This window comes from Battus philenor, unplaced genomic scaffold (assembly GCF_028537555.1).
Source record: "Battus philenor isolate CCGP_79_NKW_IND1 unplaced genomic scaffold, ilBatPhil1.0.hap1 SCAF_29, whole genome shotgun sequence".
Classification (NCBI taxonomy): Eukaryota; Metazoa; Arthropoda; class Insecta; order Lepidoptera; family Papilionidae; genus Battus; species Battus philenor.
The window spans coordinates 7,536,937-7,555,265 of record NW_027181692.1 but is presented as its reverse complement, the minus strand read 5'-3'; the positions used below and the strand labels follow the sequence as shown (position 1 = coordinate 7,555,265).

The 18,329-nt window shown below is 33.5% G+C and overlaps 2 protein-coding genes across 2 annotated transcripts; one reads left to right on the top strand and one right to left on the bottom strand.

Annotated features, from left to right (window-relative positions):
- The first annotated feature begins 1,114 nt into the window (after positions 1–1,114).
- Positions 1,115–8,053, top strand: LOC137926316 (thioredoxin-related transmembrane protein 2 homolog). The gene is made up of 4 exons (XM_068769917.1): positions 1,115–1,461; positions 3,920–4,183; positions 5,352–5,486; positions 7,547–8,053. The coding sequence occupies exons 1-4, from the start codon at positions 1,169–1,171 to the stop codon at positions 7,668–7,670; spliced, it is 816 nt and encodes a 271-aa protein (XP_068626018.1). The 5' UTR covers positions 1,115–1,168; the 3' UTR covers positions 7,671–8,053.
- Positions 8,054–12,946: 4,893 nt separating this feature from the next.
- On the bottom strand, positions 12,947–18,091 carry LOC137926308 (UPF0669 protein C6orf120 homolog). The gene is made up of 4 exons (XM_068769908.1): positions 17,818–18,091; positions 16,459–16,550; positions 15,501–15,638; positions 12,947–13,331 (listed from the first exon to the last, which is right to left on the bottom strand). The coding sequence occupies exons 1-4, from the start codon at positions 18,048–18,050 to the stop codon at positions 13,213–13,215; spliced, it is 582 nt and encodes a 193-aa protein (XP_068626009.1). The 5' UTR covers positions 18,051–18,091; the 3' UTR covers positions 12,947–13,212.
- Between the last annotated feature and the right edge of the window lie 238 nt (positions 18,092–18,329).

Here is an 18,329-nt window from a genome sequence, read left to right as displayed (position 1 = left end):
CGTTATATTCTTTACACAAAAAAATCATGAGAGCTATATTAAGTAATTTTTTAAAAATCGATTATGACTATTCGGAATCGATATTTTTCTTAATTTATATTCTAAAAAGGTGATCAGATAGTATAGTGCATAGGTTTCCAGGTGTTTTTTTCCTCATAGACAGTTTTTTAAAAAAAAATTACTGATTCTGATGGACCCATTCAACTATATATTCCCAAAACTTGACAAAAATTTGAAAATTAGATCACAAATTCCTACCGTGAACTATCTACTTTGTCGAAACATCTCTTCAAATTCATCAACCGTCTATCATGTAGTGTATGGCCGAGTGATATATTTTAGGCGCAGTGGACAAGAGTAACCAGGATCAGGTTTGGTTCTTAGATGTTGAGATTATTCTTTATTGTTTACAATTGTTGTCGATACAATACCGTAAGTAAATAAATAAAATAAATTTGTTTAACTATATATGAATGATCCATTAATACACAAAAAATTAAAAGATCTGTATAAGAGTGAAACAATTTATTTGATAGTTCTTCATTTCTCCAAATTAACTGTCATTTACAGTTAATTTGGAGAAATGAAGAACTTTTAAATTCAGTTTTAATTAAAAATGATATTTTATCCTAATTTTCTATAATTTAGTTAACATATGCAGTTAGGAGCTTATTATATTTATTTCAAATATCAACAATAAAACTTATTAAAATAACTGAACACAAATTGGTTAATTACGAAATCAATGACAATTTTTCTTGATTATTTCTGGTCATTTTAATGTTTCTTCGTAATATTCAATTCTGTTCATTTTTACGACAAAGCTATACTGAACAGAAGAGATTTAAATTTAGAATCTGAGGAATCGGATTACTGTCTACATTGCCTGTACTATTTATGTTTTTAAAACAACGCAGGATTATGATAAATTTAAAAACTTCTTATTGAATTATTTATCGCTGGGGTTATTATTTATTGCAATCTAGTTAAAAAAAACATTTACAATTTTATTAAACCAATCATTTTTTGAATCGTCTATCTTAGAATCGATACTTTTATATCTTATGAAACATCACTAGCCGGGCTAATCAAAATATTTGACAATGATATTAGGTGTGCGGCCAGTTAAGTCTCAATTAATTTTATAAATGAAATCTTAGTTAAAATCATGTCGTTTAAAAGTGATTTGAAACAATTACTAAAGCCCTACTATTGGGTGAATATATTACTGAGCATATCTTACGTTACTTGCAAAAGAACAACAGTGCTATGCAATTTCTTATTCCCGGACGTGGATTGCGAGTTGGACAGCAGGGAAACGGAAATCCTATTCTTCCTGATTATCGTGGTAATGCTCCGGACGCGCAAAGCTGGTAGTGTCACCATGGTCAACTACCTGTCGGCCTCATTCGTTTATACGAAAATCGCCAACTTGATCCTGTGGCTTTATGCAGACGTTAGGTAAGTAAAGTAAATATATATGAAAACAAATATTGAAAACGTGTAAAACTAATAGAACATACTGTTGTTCCCTTACAAACAAATGTACAAGTGTACTACACGCAACTATGGTTAACTAAGTAAGAATAGGATAACTATGGTTAACTAAGTAAGATAAGTAAGAAAAGGATACGCATTTATCAGCGGACTGGCGGGCGGTGCATTTTATTGCACAACTACCACTGAATGTGCGGAAGTGGCTAAATATTGGTCCTTTTCTTACTAAGATGGACTTCCGCAAGGTAATGCCTGATTCTGATTCCATTAAATATTTAAGGTTAACTACTAAAATCTAGCGAATGAAATAACTATATAAGAAAATAAGATTCATGGGTGACAATGAGAAGGTAGACATAATGGTCCGCTTATAATATTGCACATGAATCCAATATGACTTGAGCCATATACCTAAAGACCACACAACTATGATGAAGAACTATGCTTTGGTAAATGAAATATAACTTATTCATAATAAATTTAAATTTACCTTATGTGAAAACCTTTATTTGCCTCTGTTCAACTTACCGGACCTTCTCAAGACAAAATGTACTGCAGAATCTTTTGATGAGTTGGCCCGGCACATTATCCTAAATCTCAAAGCAGTCTGTAGCGCTTGGGCAGGGACTTGAAATAAAATAATGTACCAACTGATATATAATTGAATAAAACTTACAAATTTTATTGTTAATATGTATAAATTTGAGCTGTAGCCCATAAGAGAAAATTCTGTAAGAAAAATTGTAAGAATTTTAAAACGGTGTTGTGTCTCGCAGCTGGGAGAAGAAAGATCCATATCAAATAGCGGCAACCCTCTCCCAACTGTCTGTGCTTAGTAAAAGCGAATATAAAATTATTGTAAAAAAACATTAGCGAAAAAAACATTATACAAATTAGAATTAATAAAAAAATGGAAATTTAAATGCAGAGGTAGAACTGAAAGATGTGACATCGAAATATATGTCATGCTAAGGAATTTAGGTTGGTAAAGAGTGATCAGCTCATTTCGGGTATAAGCATCCAAAATGGCATTGGTATGATCATTTAACATTTTGTTAGGCTCGGAGACTTCTGGTTGATAGAGGTGAGGTATTGCAAAGCAGCTTTCTTAAACCCTTCTATAATCAAATTGTGATAAAATTTGTCTTACAGAACTGAGAAGTGAAATAAGGATTAAACAATAAAATGATAAGTAAAAAGCTGAAGAAATAAAAAGTAAATAAATCAAAATTGTAACATAGTATTAGGAGGACTGGAAAGTAATGTCGCTTTCTTAAATTAAATTCACACGACTTCATTTGTAACAAGTTTTTATTTCTAATCAACAATAAATTCTCCTTCAACATCAACCTTTTGCCATCTAGTATACAAAATCAATGATGGAGCGGTAACAAATCAATCGGTTTTTATGTAAAATATGTCGACAGAAATGACATTACTTTCTGATCCCCCTGATACTTTGGAGGAATGACAATGGAAGTTAGGATCATGTATGGAAAGAAATAAAGCATGAAAAGAAATGATGATATTTGAGGAATCATTGTATGATATAGGGTGGATAAAAGTTAATAAAAATCTTTTGTAAAGAATATATTATTGTCCAAAATAGGTCATGTTCACTCTTATAAAACTAATTTTATTCATAGGGAGGTGTTCTTTAGAGTGTTCTAGATACTCTTCACTCTACAGGGAAACTTCTTCCTTGGTCATCCTCTACACTGGTTTCCTGTGAAGTAACTTCATAGAAAATTTACAGTTTATGTTCTCTTTGGGTTTATATTATGTAACTTGCACATAAATGCTGAAAAATATTTCATTTATGTTATACACCAATACTTCGCTTTGCGTCGTTTCGTCTTGCATTTTTTTCGAAGTTGCGTCGCTGCTTAATTAGCACTAATTTTCACTGTGCGTCGTTAGATTTTCGAGGTTGCGTTGTTTTGGGTTCGAGTCTTAAATTTTTTTTAATTTTCTTTTTTTTCTAAAAGATGGCAACACTTTTGTTCTAATTGCGTCATGCCATCAAAAGTCGGGAATTACCTTTCTAACTAAAAATCAACGCAATTTTAATATAGTAGTTTTCACTTCGTTTTGCTAATTTTAGAGTTCTGTTTCAATTACATAGTGTGTTGTACTTTTTTAAAATGAGAATATTAAATTTATATGAAGTTTCTGGTTACAAAAAAGGTAAATATTATTCCAAATTAATTATTGGCAGAGTTATATTATTTTTGTTTTTTAAATGTTTACTTTGTTCAATTTTCTTTTTAAAATGTAGTATTTTCGTGACCCTGGAACCTATCTTCGATCTTTACATGGTTTGCTATAGAAAATCTTAATCGTGTTTTTTTTGGAACATAACTACGACGCAAAGTGAGGTATTGGTGTATTTCTAAACCATTGTAAAATATTTTAATTTCAGGTATGGACTACCATATGGTGCTATTCTAATTCTATCTTCACTACTCCTGCCTGAACCTACTTACATGGGTCCTGAGCATGTGACCTACTTCCGTGGTCTGCAGACTTTAGAGGATGAGCTGAAGCATCACAAGAGCACCACATGGGTGGTGTGCTTATACGCTGCCTGGCATCCGGCCTGCGTCAACTTTGCTCCGGTTTTCTCGGAGCTCTCTGCGAGTTACTGTTTGGAGAATTTAAAATTTGGCAAAATGGATGTTGGAAGGTAATTTAACTTAATATTTGTATATTTATATGTTGTATATTACATCTGAAGTAGTACATGCCAGAATCATATATACATATCTATTGACAATTAAAACCAAAGTTCCCTAAACTTTTATGTGTTGTAGACTACCATTGCCATGTTTTTCCGTGTTGGATAGGCCCCCTACTTACCTGATATTGATTTTCTGTAAATTTCTAACTGTAGTGAAGTTTAGTGTTAAAAACTTAAAGTAAAAACACATGTTAATTTAATAATCGTACAACTTACACAATTTTATAAACATATACAATAAATTTTATACTTCATAGGTACTTTTATAAATAATGTAAATGTTTTGATATTATAAGATAGTATGATGTAAGTAAATAGGTACTATCAGTGTATGTTTTGAGATCCACTATCGTGGACCAATAAAATCTATCAATCATATCCAGAAAATCAATATCAGGTAAGTAAGGGGTCTACCCAACATGGAAAAACATGGCAAGGCATGGTCTACGACACAAAAAAGTTTGGGGACCTCTGGTTTAGAGGGTTCTGTAACTCGTGCCTTTTTTTTTTCAACTTGCTGCAAAATTCTCCTCCAATATCCGTTGCCTCTGGTCGGCTGCAACCCTGAGCTAGAAGGGCCCTAACATTCTTATTTCCTTCTCTCATCTTCTCGATTTTCAACTCTGACTTGTATAGCCATCCCTGGTGTACTAAATGGTCATCCTTTGGCTCCATTTTAAATCTATGCTTAGGAACATATAACCCGTCCACCGTTATTTTGTTGATCTATTAGTGTCAGGATGTCATTCATTTCTATGACTATGTGATATCTTTCTAATTGGTTTCTGTGTTGAAAATTTTCAATTTCAAAATCAAAATTTTGAGTCAAAGTTTCGCAGTCACATGTGATATGGAGTAGGATACATATATAAAAAGTTTTATTTTCTCTATATGCCTTGTTCGTTGCTTCTTATTATTTTCTTTACTTTCCAATATTTACTGGAAGTGACATCTCTAATATTTGAGCATTTTGTTTCCAAGTAAAAAAAAAATTGTTTAATAAACTTTTTATATCCTATTGAAAGTCTATAGGGGTAAGCCTGTGACCATCTTAGGATGTCCTTTGCCAGAAATGGTGATGATGTCATAATTACTAACGTGATGTTATTTTTAGGTATCCCGAAGCAGCTGCTAAATACAGAGTGCAAGACGGCCCAACGAGTAGACAGCTGCCAACGGTTATAGTCCTGAGCGAAGGTCAGGAGAAGATGAGGAGGCCTCAAGCAGACCACACTGGCAAGCTACAAAAGTTAGTTCCACCAGTAATTATCTAATATATAAAATTCTCGTGTCACGGTGTTCGAACTTGAACTCCTCCGAAACGGCTTGACCGATTTTTACCAAATTTTACATGCGTATTCAGTATGTCTGAGAATCGGCTACTATCTATTTTCCACACCACTAAGTGATAAGGGTGGTCCACCCCTAAATTTTATTTTTAATTTTTTAGACAATTTTTTTGGTTTTTATTTTATTATGATACAGCATACAAAAATACATACAAACCTAAATTTTCACCCCTCTACGATCAACCCTTATCTTACATTTGTTAATTAAAAACTTTAATTTTTTTGCAAAACAACGTTTGCGGGATCAGCTAGTTATTATATATGAATTTAAAGTCTCCGATGACAAAATTAACATTGACTTGTAAATTAGATGAGATAATACCTTGCACACATGGATAGATGTAAACTTGCTTCTCTCTGCACCAATACTATAATGAGTAAAGAGCAATTGTTGAGTTTTTCTCCAGCTCTTTTCAGCAGAACCTTCCGCACCAATGGTTCGTTCAGCTTTCTATAGGGCTGACTATTTTGACATTATATGTTATTTGACAATTTGAAAGTGCTTGTAACAGCCAATTTGAATTAAGAATATTTTGATTTTTGCTAAAGCTTTTCGAATATTTTGATTTTTGCTTTTCAAAGTTTTATAAGTGCATAGGGAGACTGGCATTTGGTGACTAAATGGAGCATCCTACCAGGTTACTTCCAGAGTTCAATTCTAGTAATTAATAAATCAGAACTCTGGTCCTGAGGTAGACCTGGAGTTTCAGTAAGACTTTAAAACAGCATCCTGACACCGTTCAATGCATTTATTAATGTTAGTACACCAATACCTCGCTTTGCGTCGTTTCGTTTTGCGTTTTATTCGAAGTTGCGTCGCTGCTTAATTAGTACTAATTTTCACTGTGCGTCGTTAGATTTTCGAGGTTACGTTGTTTTGGGTTCGAGTCTTTATTTTTTTGAAATTTTCTTTTTTTTTTCTTAAAAATGGAAACACTTGTTTCTAATTGCGTCATGCCATCAAAACTCGGGGATTCCCTTTTTAACTAAAAACAACGCAATTTGAATACAATTTTATTTTCACTTTGTTTTGAGTGTTGTGCCTTTTTTTAAAGAGAAAAATAAATTTATATAAATTTGTACGTGTTGTTTCTGGTTACGAAAAAGGTAAATATTATTACAATTTATTTATTGGCAGAGTTATATTATTTTTGGTTTTTAAATGTCTACTTTGTTCAATTTTCTTTTTAAAAAAGTTGTATTTTCGTGACTCTGTAACCTATCTTTGATCTTTACATGGTTTGCTATAGAAAATCTTAATTCACTTTGCGGAGTTTCAATTTGCGTCGTGTTTTTTTGGAACGTAACCACAATGCAAAGTGAGGTATTGGTGTATGTTATAGAGTAAAAGTTACTTATTTCATCATCACATTACCCTATTGAGGTTAACTGCAAGGTCATGGTGAAGGTGAAAATGCTGCGCTGAGCATCTAGTGAATTCCCCCTTAACCAAGTGGGGGTTCCCCTAGTGGGGGACCAACCCATGCAGCATTTACCATCTCCTTATAAAAAGTTGAGGTATTGACTTGATTGGTAATAAAGACAACTGATGAAGATTGGCCCTATAAACATTTTCTTTAAAATAATTCATTTAATGGAATCAGGCGTTACCTCGCGGAAGTCCATCCTAAGTAAGAAAAGGACCAATACTTAGCCACTTCCGCACGTGCAGTGGTAGTCGTGCAACAAAATTCACCGCCCGCCAGCCCACCGATAAATGCGTATGCGGCAAACAATGCGAATCACACAACCGCCACAGAGACTCTGTGTTTGGCACTAATCTGTGTAGCATAACTCCTGAAGATGCTCCGTGGAAGGGTGAAACACGTGTTGAGTAATTTGGCGGTGGCATACGCATTCATCAGCGGGCTGGCGGGCGGTGCATTTTATTGCACGACTGCCGCTGCATGTGCGGAAGTGGCTAAATAATTCATTGGCTATTTCATTCAATTTGTTCCAGGTTCCTATTCTCGAAAGACAATGTGATGGCAGCTCTCGACCTGGACGGCCTGTACCAAGACTGCAAGCAGCGTCTTGCTGCGATGAAAGCTAAGAAAAACCAGAAAACTGAGAAGACGGATTAGACCAAAGAGTTATATATTTGTAAGTCACATAAACGCCACATTATACAATAAAACTGTAGAAATGTAGATTATAAATCATTGAGACACAAGATGTATTACTACATAATATTTCGACTCTATGGTCATGCACAGATAATAATAATTATAATTTAGTAGTAAAATGATTCTTTGTCCTATAATGAAACGTTGTTTTGTCGAGTAAATTGCATGAATGTTCCATACGGAACACAATACACCTATCCCAGATTTACACGGTAGATACGTTCCTGAGAAAATCGTGCAAATCGAAAGTTAAAAATTTTCAAGTCAAAACCGTGTAAATCGAAAAGCTTGCAGAAAATGCATAATTTTGCTATTTAATAGTTGTGATTTTTTCTATAGGTGGTGTGTGTACACAGAAATAAAAATAAAATAACGAAAACACTTTTTTATTTAATTACAATACATTAAGCAGAAGAACAAAAAATATAACCAAAGGTGTTTCATTATCCTTTATCACTGTCAGAAATTACTCTCATTCTTTTTTTCGGAATCGAAGGTTCGGATTCACTTTCATCACTCGAAGTTTTTAGTGCCGATTCGATCAGTGGCGTAGCTATGGTATTTGGGGCCCGGGGCAGATTGGAGCTTGGTGCCCCCCCCCCCCCCTAAAGAGTCAAAATAATTTCAAAATTCAGAACAAAGTGTAGTTAATATCTCTTTTTTTTGGTTCAAATTAATAATAATTATATATAAAATAACATTAGATGTTAATAAAATTTATTGGGAAAATTTATAAACGAACATTCCTCGCTTTTTGGCCTGCAAAGTCATTAATCGCATTTCAGTCGATAGTGTCGACTAGTTCATGTTCTATTGACATCATTGCAAGATTATTTAATCTATTTATCATTAAATAATCTTGCAATAATGTAATAATTTATTATTTTGTCATTTAGGGCCCTTTTAAAAAACACTATGTGTTTTGTGAATGATAAGGCTTAAACACTGTGTATATTATAATTCATAACCGTTTATTTTTTTTTAGTGTTCATATTATTTAACAACTTTTTTAGCATAAAAATAGTAAAATTCGATATTCTTTTTATGTTATTTACTTTAATTTATGGTTTTCGTTTTTCTTTTAACATTTCATTATTCATCATTCAAAAAAAAATATTCAAAAAAATTATTTTCTACTTTGGTGCCCCCCCCCCCCTGCTTGTGGTGCCTGGTGCGGCCGCCCCGCTCGCCACCCCCTAGCTACGCCACTGGATTCGATGATTGAAGCAGAAATATTTACATTATGAGATGAGATGAGATTTATAACAAAAAAAAAAAACTTATTTGGAAGGCCGTGTAAAAGCGAAAACGTGTAAAACAAGTACCGTGTAAATCGGGGGATAGGTGTAATACAATGAACAGGATTAATTGATATTAATGAGTGTATATGATGTAAGTGGAAGTTTCTGGAAACATTTCTCAATGTGATGTCCACTGGTGGCACATTCAGTGTGTTGTCGATTGGGATGTATCATATCCTTATAACTTCCTGTGTTTTATATTAGAGATTGGTAACTAGCGAGATAAAGACAAGAAAGATATATATCTTTGCAAAAGATATAATCACTCTCCACAGCGCGTGTTGCAATTGTATCTCTATGTCTTTATATTTAAGACTCAATTTGCGTGACGAACGGCTCGTTCGGCGTTAGAAAGAGATGGGCTTATATAGCAATTTACACGTTAAACAGAGAGGGATAGCTATTGAATGTTTGTATTAAAAATGTCAACTACGGATTTCAATTTGCGTGATGAGTTACAGCTCTTTCAGAGTTAGAAAGAGATGGGCTTATATAGCAATTTACATATAAAACAGAGAGGGATAGCTATTGCATGTTTGTATTAAAAATGTCAACTACGGATTTTCGGAACGACATCACGCGCGCGCCTTTTGCTTTGTTGTGCTTTATGACAAAGACATGAAATGCTTAATAGGAATATATCACACGTTTCATTCCGCCTCACCGAGTTCTAAGTCTGAGTTGAAAGAGACGAAGATATAAAGGATATATGTTTAGTGTTAGCTGCCTTATTCTCTCTCTGAGCCGCACTGAGCTAAATGAGTAAAAGATATAAAAGAGTGATATATATGCCTAGATCGAAAACATATAAATCACTCTTTTCTTGTCAGGAATACATTTTGTCCATCTCTAGTTTGTATGAAAGACAGTTTTTTTTGTACAAAACATACCCTAGTCTCTTTGGGAATGATTATATTGGATTGCTCCGATAAATCCTTTTGTGGTTGCATTATACAAGTAAAAGTCAAGGTTTTTAAACATATATATATATATATATATATATATATATATATATATATATATATATATATTATAATGTTATAATTCAATTAATGTCATGAAATATATATCTGTTTTGTATAGATCTGATATAATAAGAAAGTTTTAATAATTTATTTTTATTTCATTTTGTTTGTATTACATTCGATTCACTACTCCGTACTATAACACGATTGTTCGTATCACATTTTCGTATAACGCGATTTCTGGTATATCATATAAATAGTGGTCACTCTCCATTGGCGTATGGTAAAACATACAATTATATTAAGTAATTATAATAAAATGTGAATATATGATGGTTTATATACAAGAAGGTATATATATATATAATTCTATTTTCCACTTAAATTCCCACATTAGTTATTAAAAGGTTTAACCTTTTTACCTGTCAATTGTTTTTAGAGAATACTTCATACAGTGTGAAATGAATAAATCGTGTTATACGGGGGAATATAATTGTCCAAAAAAAGCATTTTTTTTAAATATTTAATGGAATCAGGCGTTATTTTTGGAAGGCCATCCTAAATAAGAAAAGGACCAATATATATCCACTTCCGCACATGCAGTGGTAGTCGTGCAACAAAGTGCACCGCCCGCCAGCCCGCTGATAAATGCATATGCGGCAAACAATGCGAATTACACAACCGCCACCGTTAAATCACTCAACACGTGTTACACCCCTCCACGGGGCATCTTCAGGAGTTATGTTACACCGATTATTGCACTAAATGTGCGGAAGTGGCTAAATATTGGTCCTTTTCTTACTAAACATTTTTTTGTAAATGTTTACATTTTTTATGTAGTAGTCTAAGAGATATATGCTTATTTGTTTGTGTTAAAGTAAGATCATCCTGTGTACGCTTTTACAATTATAGTCTGTTTGAATTTGTACGAAACATAGCTTATAGGAATGCTGCTAATTTATTTGTAATGTTTTATTAAATGAATGTTAACAATTCTTATTTATCTAATATATAAAATTTCCATGTCACAATGTACCACCGTACTCCTCCGAAACGGCTCGACCGATTTCTACCAAATTTTATATGCGTATTCAGTAGGTCTGAGAATCGGCTACTATCTATTTTCTATACCCCTAAGAGATAAGGGTTGGTTCACCCTTAGTTTTTTTTTAATTTTGTGAAGAATTTTTTTGTTTTAATTTTTTTATGATACAAAATACAAAAATACATACAACCCTAAATTTTCACCCCTCTACGATCAACCCTTATTTTTTATTTGTAAATTAAAAACAATTTTTTTTTGCAACACGTGTTTCACCCCTCCATAGGGCATCGGTGTAACATAATTCCTGAAGAGTTATGTTACACTTATTAGTGACTGTGTGTTTGGCACTAATCGGTGTAACATAACTCCTGAAGATGCCCCGTGTTGCAAATTGAAACGCTGCAAAGTGAATTAAGATCTTCTATAGCAAACCATGTAAAGATCGAAGATGGGTTCCAGGGCCACAAAAATACTACTTTTCAAAAAGAAAATTGAACAAAGTAAACATTTAAGACTAAAATTATAATGACTGCCAATAAATAAATTGGAATAATATGCACCTTTTTTGTAACCAGAAACAACACGCTAAAATTTATACTAATTTATTATTATATTTTAAAAAGAAGCACAAAACACTACATTACAACACACTACGTAATTGAAACTAAACTCCAACATTAGCAAAACAAAGTGAAAATAAAACTGTATTCAAATTGCGTTGATTTTTAGTTAGAAAGGGAATCCCCGAGTTTTGATGGCATGGCGCAATTAGAAACAAAATGTTGCCATCTTTTAGAAAAAAAAATTAATGACTCGAACCCAAAACAACGCAACCTCGAAAATCTAACGACGCGCAGTGAAAATTAGTGCTAATTAAGCAGTGACGCGCAACTTCGAAAAAAACGCAAAACGAAACGACGTAAAGCGAGGTATTGGTGTATATTACATATATATATTCTATATTTTTATATCTGTTACAATAAGTTCACATTTTTTTACTTTATTGCTTGTGTTTTTTCTGCTTTAATCACAAACATATATAAATAAATGAAACCCAGTAAAGTTCAATTTAATACTAACGAGAATCAGATTGAACTCCCTGTATAATTATATTCCAAAACTTGGCTGCATAAACAAACTGGGTTGAAATTATAATATAATATATATATATATATATATATATATATATATATATATATATATATATATATATATATATATATTTTATATTTGACAAATAAATAAGGTAAATCAAAATCAAACTACAGGCTGTTCATACAATGGATGTTTTGCATATTTATTTGTAACAAAAGAAAAACCTTTACAAACTTATCAAAAAACAAAACACATATACAATTGTTTTTAATGATTTATCACAACAAAATTAAGTCTACTGTAAATTAAATGGAAGATTCATAGAACAGGCTGCTGGAGCCTTGAGGTTCTGCAAAGGAGACCACAGACCTGCAACCGCAGTATTGGAAGTCCATTCACTAGTTGGACAGACCTTATCAAGGAGTTGGAAGATACAAGATGGACTGCCCATTGGAAATGCAGGAGGCCTATATCCAGCTATGAAGTCCTGATGTTAAGATGATAAAGGAAGATGCAGTTCACACTTGTCTATCAATAACACCGAGCGATGTTGGTTAGTGATGATGGAGTTACCATGGGATTCAATGTCAACATTTATATATCACTCAAACACAGAGACCAAACCTTTTAGGGAATGCAGCCCCCTGAACAAGCAAAAAAAAATTATAAAACACTAATCAATTTGTTTATATTTATTGCCCATTTTAAAAATTTGTTCATGAAAATAGAGGTAATGCAGTATTAGCTGCCAAACTGGTACTGATGGAAGCCCAAGGATCTAGGTGGGTATACATTGGGATGTGAAAAAAATTGAGGTTCAACGTTTCTTGAATAACAAAGAGTTTTGGATTGACTTCACCGATGGGGTCCACTGGAACCGGCAAAATTTTTAAAGTGGTCTATGACAAGTTTTAGAATCTTTACCGCATTCACTGGTAGAATCATATGCTGTATTTTATAAAAATGTCAACTTCGAGACTATAAAAATACTTCCTCATCCATAACTAAGTACCATCTTGTACAGGGGTTGCGCTTTTAATGTTCAAACATTAACAGTCAATGCCAGTCGGAACCCGACCACATCAAACCAGGTCTTACAGCACAAACATCTCAAAGATCATATCCAAAATGTTCAACAGCTTCAGGAACCTGGGCTTGTTCTCTTCTTCTGTCTTCTTCGAGGCCACCTTCTCCCGTTTCTTGTTTTCCATTTCTGTACCAAATAAAATTATATTTTTTTAATAATTATTTAGAAACAGGAATAAGATCTTAAATATTTAATGGAATCAGGCGTTACCTTGCGGAAGTCCATCCTAAGTAAAAAAAGGACCAATATTTAGCCACTTTCGCACATGCAGTGATAGTCGTGCAACAAAGTGCACCGCCCGCCAGCCCGCTGATAAATGCGTAAGCGGCTAACAATGCAAATCACACAACTGCCACCGTTAATTCACTCAACACTTGTTTCACCCCTCCACGGGGCATCTTCAGGAGTTATGTTACACCGATTAGTGCCAACTTTAACTTGTCAATATAAATAGATCTTCTTACATAAGAAGATCTAGTCATATTGACAAGTTGAAGTAGCAGTAGCAGATTTTGGGATTCTATAGTGGAAGACAATGTACCAGTAAGCATATTGTGGAATGTTCACCCGGTCACAAATGTCTTTGTTAAAATCATTAGAAGACGCTGAATGCAGACCAGTCCATGTTAGTTCTATTGACAGCCTATGGGGGGAGACTTTTGTCCAGCAGTGGACTTCTTATCGTTAAAATAATTGCATAGAAAAGAAGAGAGTAGTAGTACGTAGACCAGTGATTCCCAAAGTGGTCTATTTCGACCCCTAGGGGTCTATGACAACCTGCAAGAGGTCTACGTTAGCGAAAAAAAATTTGGGGGTCCGTGAAATAAAAATGGGAGTCCACAGACTGGACATCATTAGCCGAGGAGATTTAAGATTAACCCTTACAAAATTGACACCAAATGTTGATAATTTATTATTAAAGCATCAAGTTCATCCTTCTCACTAAAAATATTAACTTATTGCTTATGTTATTTTATTTATAGTTTATTAAATGTTACATATATTTTACATAACAGATACAAAATTTTATTTTGAGTAGTTTTAATTTAAATCAAATTAATAAATGTATAAATTAACATGTGTTTTTACTTTAAGTTTTTAACACTAAACTTCACTACAGTTAGAAATTTACAGGAAATCAATATCAGGTAAGTAGGGGGTCTACCCAACACGGAAAAACATGGCAAGGGGTCTATGACACAAAAAAGTTTGGGGAACTCTGGGGTAGACCAATAAAGTGATGAAATAATGATACAACGGATGCAAACAAAGATACCAAGTGTTTCAAATGATGGAACCAAGAGTCGTATAAGTAATCAAATATGTAATATCTCTACAAAAGGACAGTAGAAAGCCTCCTTATCTTTTTAAAGGGTTTTATTTAGTTCGACCCGTACGGAATTTATTTATCAATCAAAATTAGAAATTGAAATTTAAGCACCTTCCCGTTGTCAGATTGATCCGAAATTTGGTACACACATTTAATTTAAATGATATTACAATATAATAAAATCAATAACATTATAAATTTAAGATGGCCGCCGATACAAAATGGCGGATTACATATTTTTCCTTAACCACCTCAATATGGGTAATAAATGAGTAGTAAAACACGATGAATATGTCAAAATTTAAAATTCAAAATGGACGCCGTTCCAATATGGTCGACTAGGTACATATTTTTCCACAACCACCACAATATGGGTATCAAAGAACCGTTTAACTTGAAAGTTTTCTAAATGTATTTATGTAACATTTATTTTAATCTGTTTATTCAATTTGTAGTTCCCTCCAATTTGTTTGCTTTACACCACAGGTGGATTATTACAAATATCACTCATGAACAAGGGGATTTCCAAGGGCTTACATGTTTCACGTACTGATTGCATTGCCCATAGTCATGGATGGAAATGTAGTATTGTATTTCTATATGATATAATTATTTCAAAGTACCTACAAACTTGTTAATTGTTGTTCTTTGTCCAAACTGAAATAGGTTAATGAAAAAGTTGCCTTATATTTTGGGAATAGGCACAGGTTAATAATCCCTGAAGCTATTTATATTCCAATTAATCCGCAAATCAAAAATTTTGTATTAAAAATTTTAAACCTAATATTAAGAGACATTGTTGTATTTAATATTATATAGAAGATAAAATTGCCTGAGTTTTATTTATCTTTTAAAGATGTTTAGCATAGCCTATTCAAAATAATAAATATTGGCTTCATTGTTTCAATAGATTAAACATAAAACGAGAATAATCTTCTCACCATTCTAGGTGGCTATAAACTCACCAGTTCTATCACCACCACCATGCTGGCCACGTTCTATGGCCTGCAGCTGTTCCTCGCTCAGCACTGCCGACGTATCCAGGAACACTTGTATGCTGTACTCCGACACTGAGTGAGACCAGTGACCAAATACACCAATACCTGAATATGATAAATACATCAAATATTCTTCGTGTTATATATTTATCGTCACGTCCTGAGGTCGAAGAATTTGAATGTGACTTAAACCTACCTGACCTTAAATAAAGACAGAAAATTGAAAATGTAAATAGTAAAACTGCAAGACATGTGATGAAGTAAACAAAATTGACAAGAGACAGTATGTATTAGGGGGACCGGAAAGTAATGTAGTTTGTTGACATATTTTACAGAAAATCAACTGATTTGTTAACTGCTGGAATTTCTAACTTGGGTTAAGCTCTGGCATTGAACATTTGTATACTAAACGGCAAAAGGTTGTTGATAACAAAGGTGAATATGTTGTTGATTACAAATATATACTTGTTAAAAATGTAGTTGTCAGAATTTAACTTAAGAAAGCAACATTACTTTCCGGTCTCCCTAATACTAAAGGACAAAAATAGAAAAGATATTTGATATATGAGTCTCTGTCTTAGGTCAAGTGGAACAAGACGCCCCCACAAGTGGGGGCCATATTAAACACGACTGTTATTATTGTCTGGAAACAATTACGCTGCTAGATTTTTCCACTCCTTAGCTGTTCGCACTTTAAAAATATTCACAAAATGCTTAGTGCGGGTGAAAGTTATTTCAACTGTTAATAAATAATGTACAAAATATATATATATATATATATATTTGTTCCTAGCACTATATGTTAACATACTTAACAATGTTTTATGCCAGAAATAAAACTATCTACAATAGGCAGTCACAATTTCTAATTACGATAAGACATCTTAGTAATTGTAGAACTTCATTGACAAGAAGCTACACTTACCAACTGGACGAGGGAACTCAGCCGGTATGCTGACCAGGTCCGGTCCGCAGGTGACGGAGCTGAAGTTGTTCATATCAGTCTCATAGCTTGGTCTGAAATGTAATAACAAGTTTAAATTCACAAATATATCTCTTCTCAATTGCCGAGTGGGTAGGCCCCCTAGGAAGACCAATGACATTAAGGTTGCAGAAAGTCTCTGAACAGGGGCAATGCAAGGAGCCCTAGGCCTAGCAGTGGATGTTCATCAGCTAAAAAGAAGAAGAAATACCTTGGCATAGAAGATTGATAAATAATTTATATTGAAATTGGTCAGCATCCAGTGTCTCCCAATGACCAACTTTATGAAACAAAAGTTATGTTATGCTCATTATTTCCATCTACTCCCTGGACTAAAAAACCCAGACTCATTGGTCTCAAAGTTCTATGAATACAGTAGTATGCCTCAATACTGTGTTTAGACACATACTTTGGGGAAGATGCTTTTTCTTCCCAATGTCCTTGGTATTCCTCAGCAACACAAATTTACATTTCATTGCTATGCCATTCCTCCACCACTGCAATATATTTTCAATAGGACAAGTTAATAGCACCCTGTATCCCAGCGTATTCTGACTACATCACTAAGTTCATCTGTCCACATTGTGCAAGGATATATATCACTAGTTAGTCTGCACTCTCCATTCTAGAACTTGAAAGCTCCCACAAACATCTATTCTATGTGCTATGCAACCTGACCATTGCCACTTAAAATGGTGAATCTGTTCACCTTGGGAGACATAAAAATAAATCAATGTGTTGTGTTAAATTTAGTTTTAGAATCCTTTGGATAATAAAAATAAACCGTATTGTGTATCTAATAAAGTGAATACACTTACATTACATATATATATATGTATCTTCTTCATATATTTAACAATTAGACAGCTGGCTTAGTATATTCTCTCTGTATGTTCACTATTTACATAAATAAAAAAAATATTTTCACCAGATATTATTTATTTTAGATGTAGAGCAATAAAAATCACATCTCATATTTTACCAAAATTTTTAATCTATTCTTACCAGCCAGAACCTTGAAACGAAAGGAGGCTGAGGTTGCATTCACAATATAAAATCGTAAAAGTTTGCTTATTATTTCTACTGAACTGAATTATTTATAACTCGTCTATTGTTTCTGAAGATGTTAATGCTGTTAGCCCTGATTTTATAGCTTCATCGGTACTGAGTTCACGGAGCGGAAAGGTCTGTGAACTAGATTTATAACTCGTGTGAGATGTTGTTCACTATGAAGGGATGTCGCCGGGCCTTGATCAAGCCTATGAGCGAAACATACATTCCGCATCCAAATTATATACCAACCTTACAGTATCAGACACGTAGAGGTCAGCATCGCCAGTAAGGGAGGTCAACTCCAGCAACAAGGGTCCGTTATGGCCAAGCTGCCAGTACGAGAAGTTCCCAGCGCCGACCGCTCCTACCACCGTGTCCAACAACACCCGGTCCACCTCCAGCGGCACGTACCCCGACAACAGCGACGAAAGCGTCGATATACATATAATTCCCAACAATAATAATATAAATTCTCTTCGCATTTTCACAAATACGAAACAACTTTTGACATGTGAAAATTAAATTTCGATTTTGACGTTAACGATCTTTCACTTTGACAAATAGCTTGCATTCGGAAATTTTATTACATATTTACTTGTTGAATTTTTTTTTATTGTAAAAATATTATTAATCATATTATAATTACAACTGTTAACTTTTAAGTTAATTATAAACGTTAAATTATTATAATATAACTTTAACAATCTAACAGACGATTAAAAATATCTTGTAGTCAAGTCAGAGAATGACAGTAACTAGTG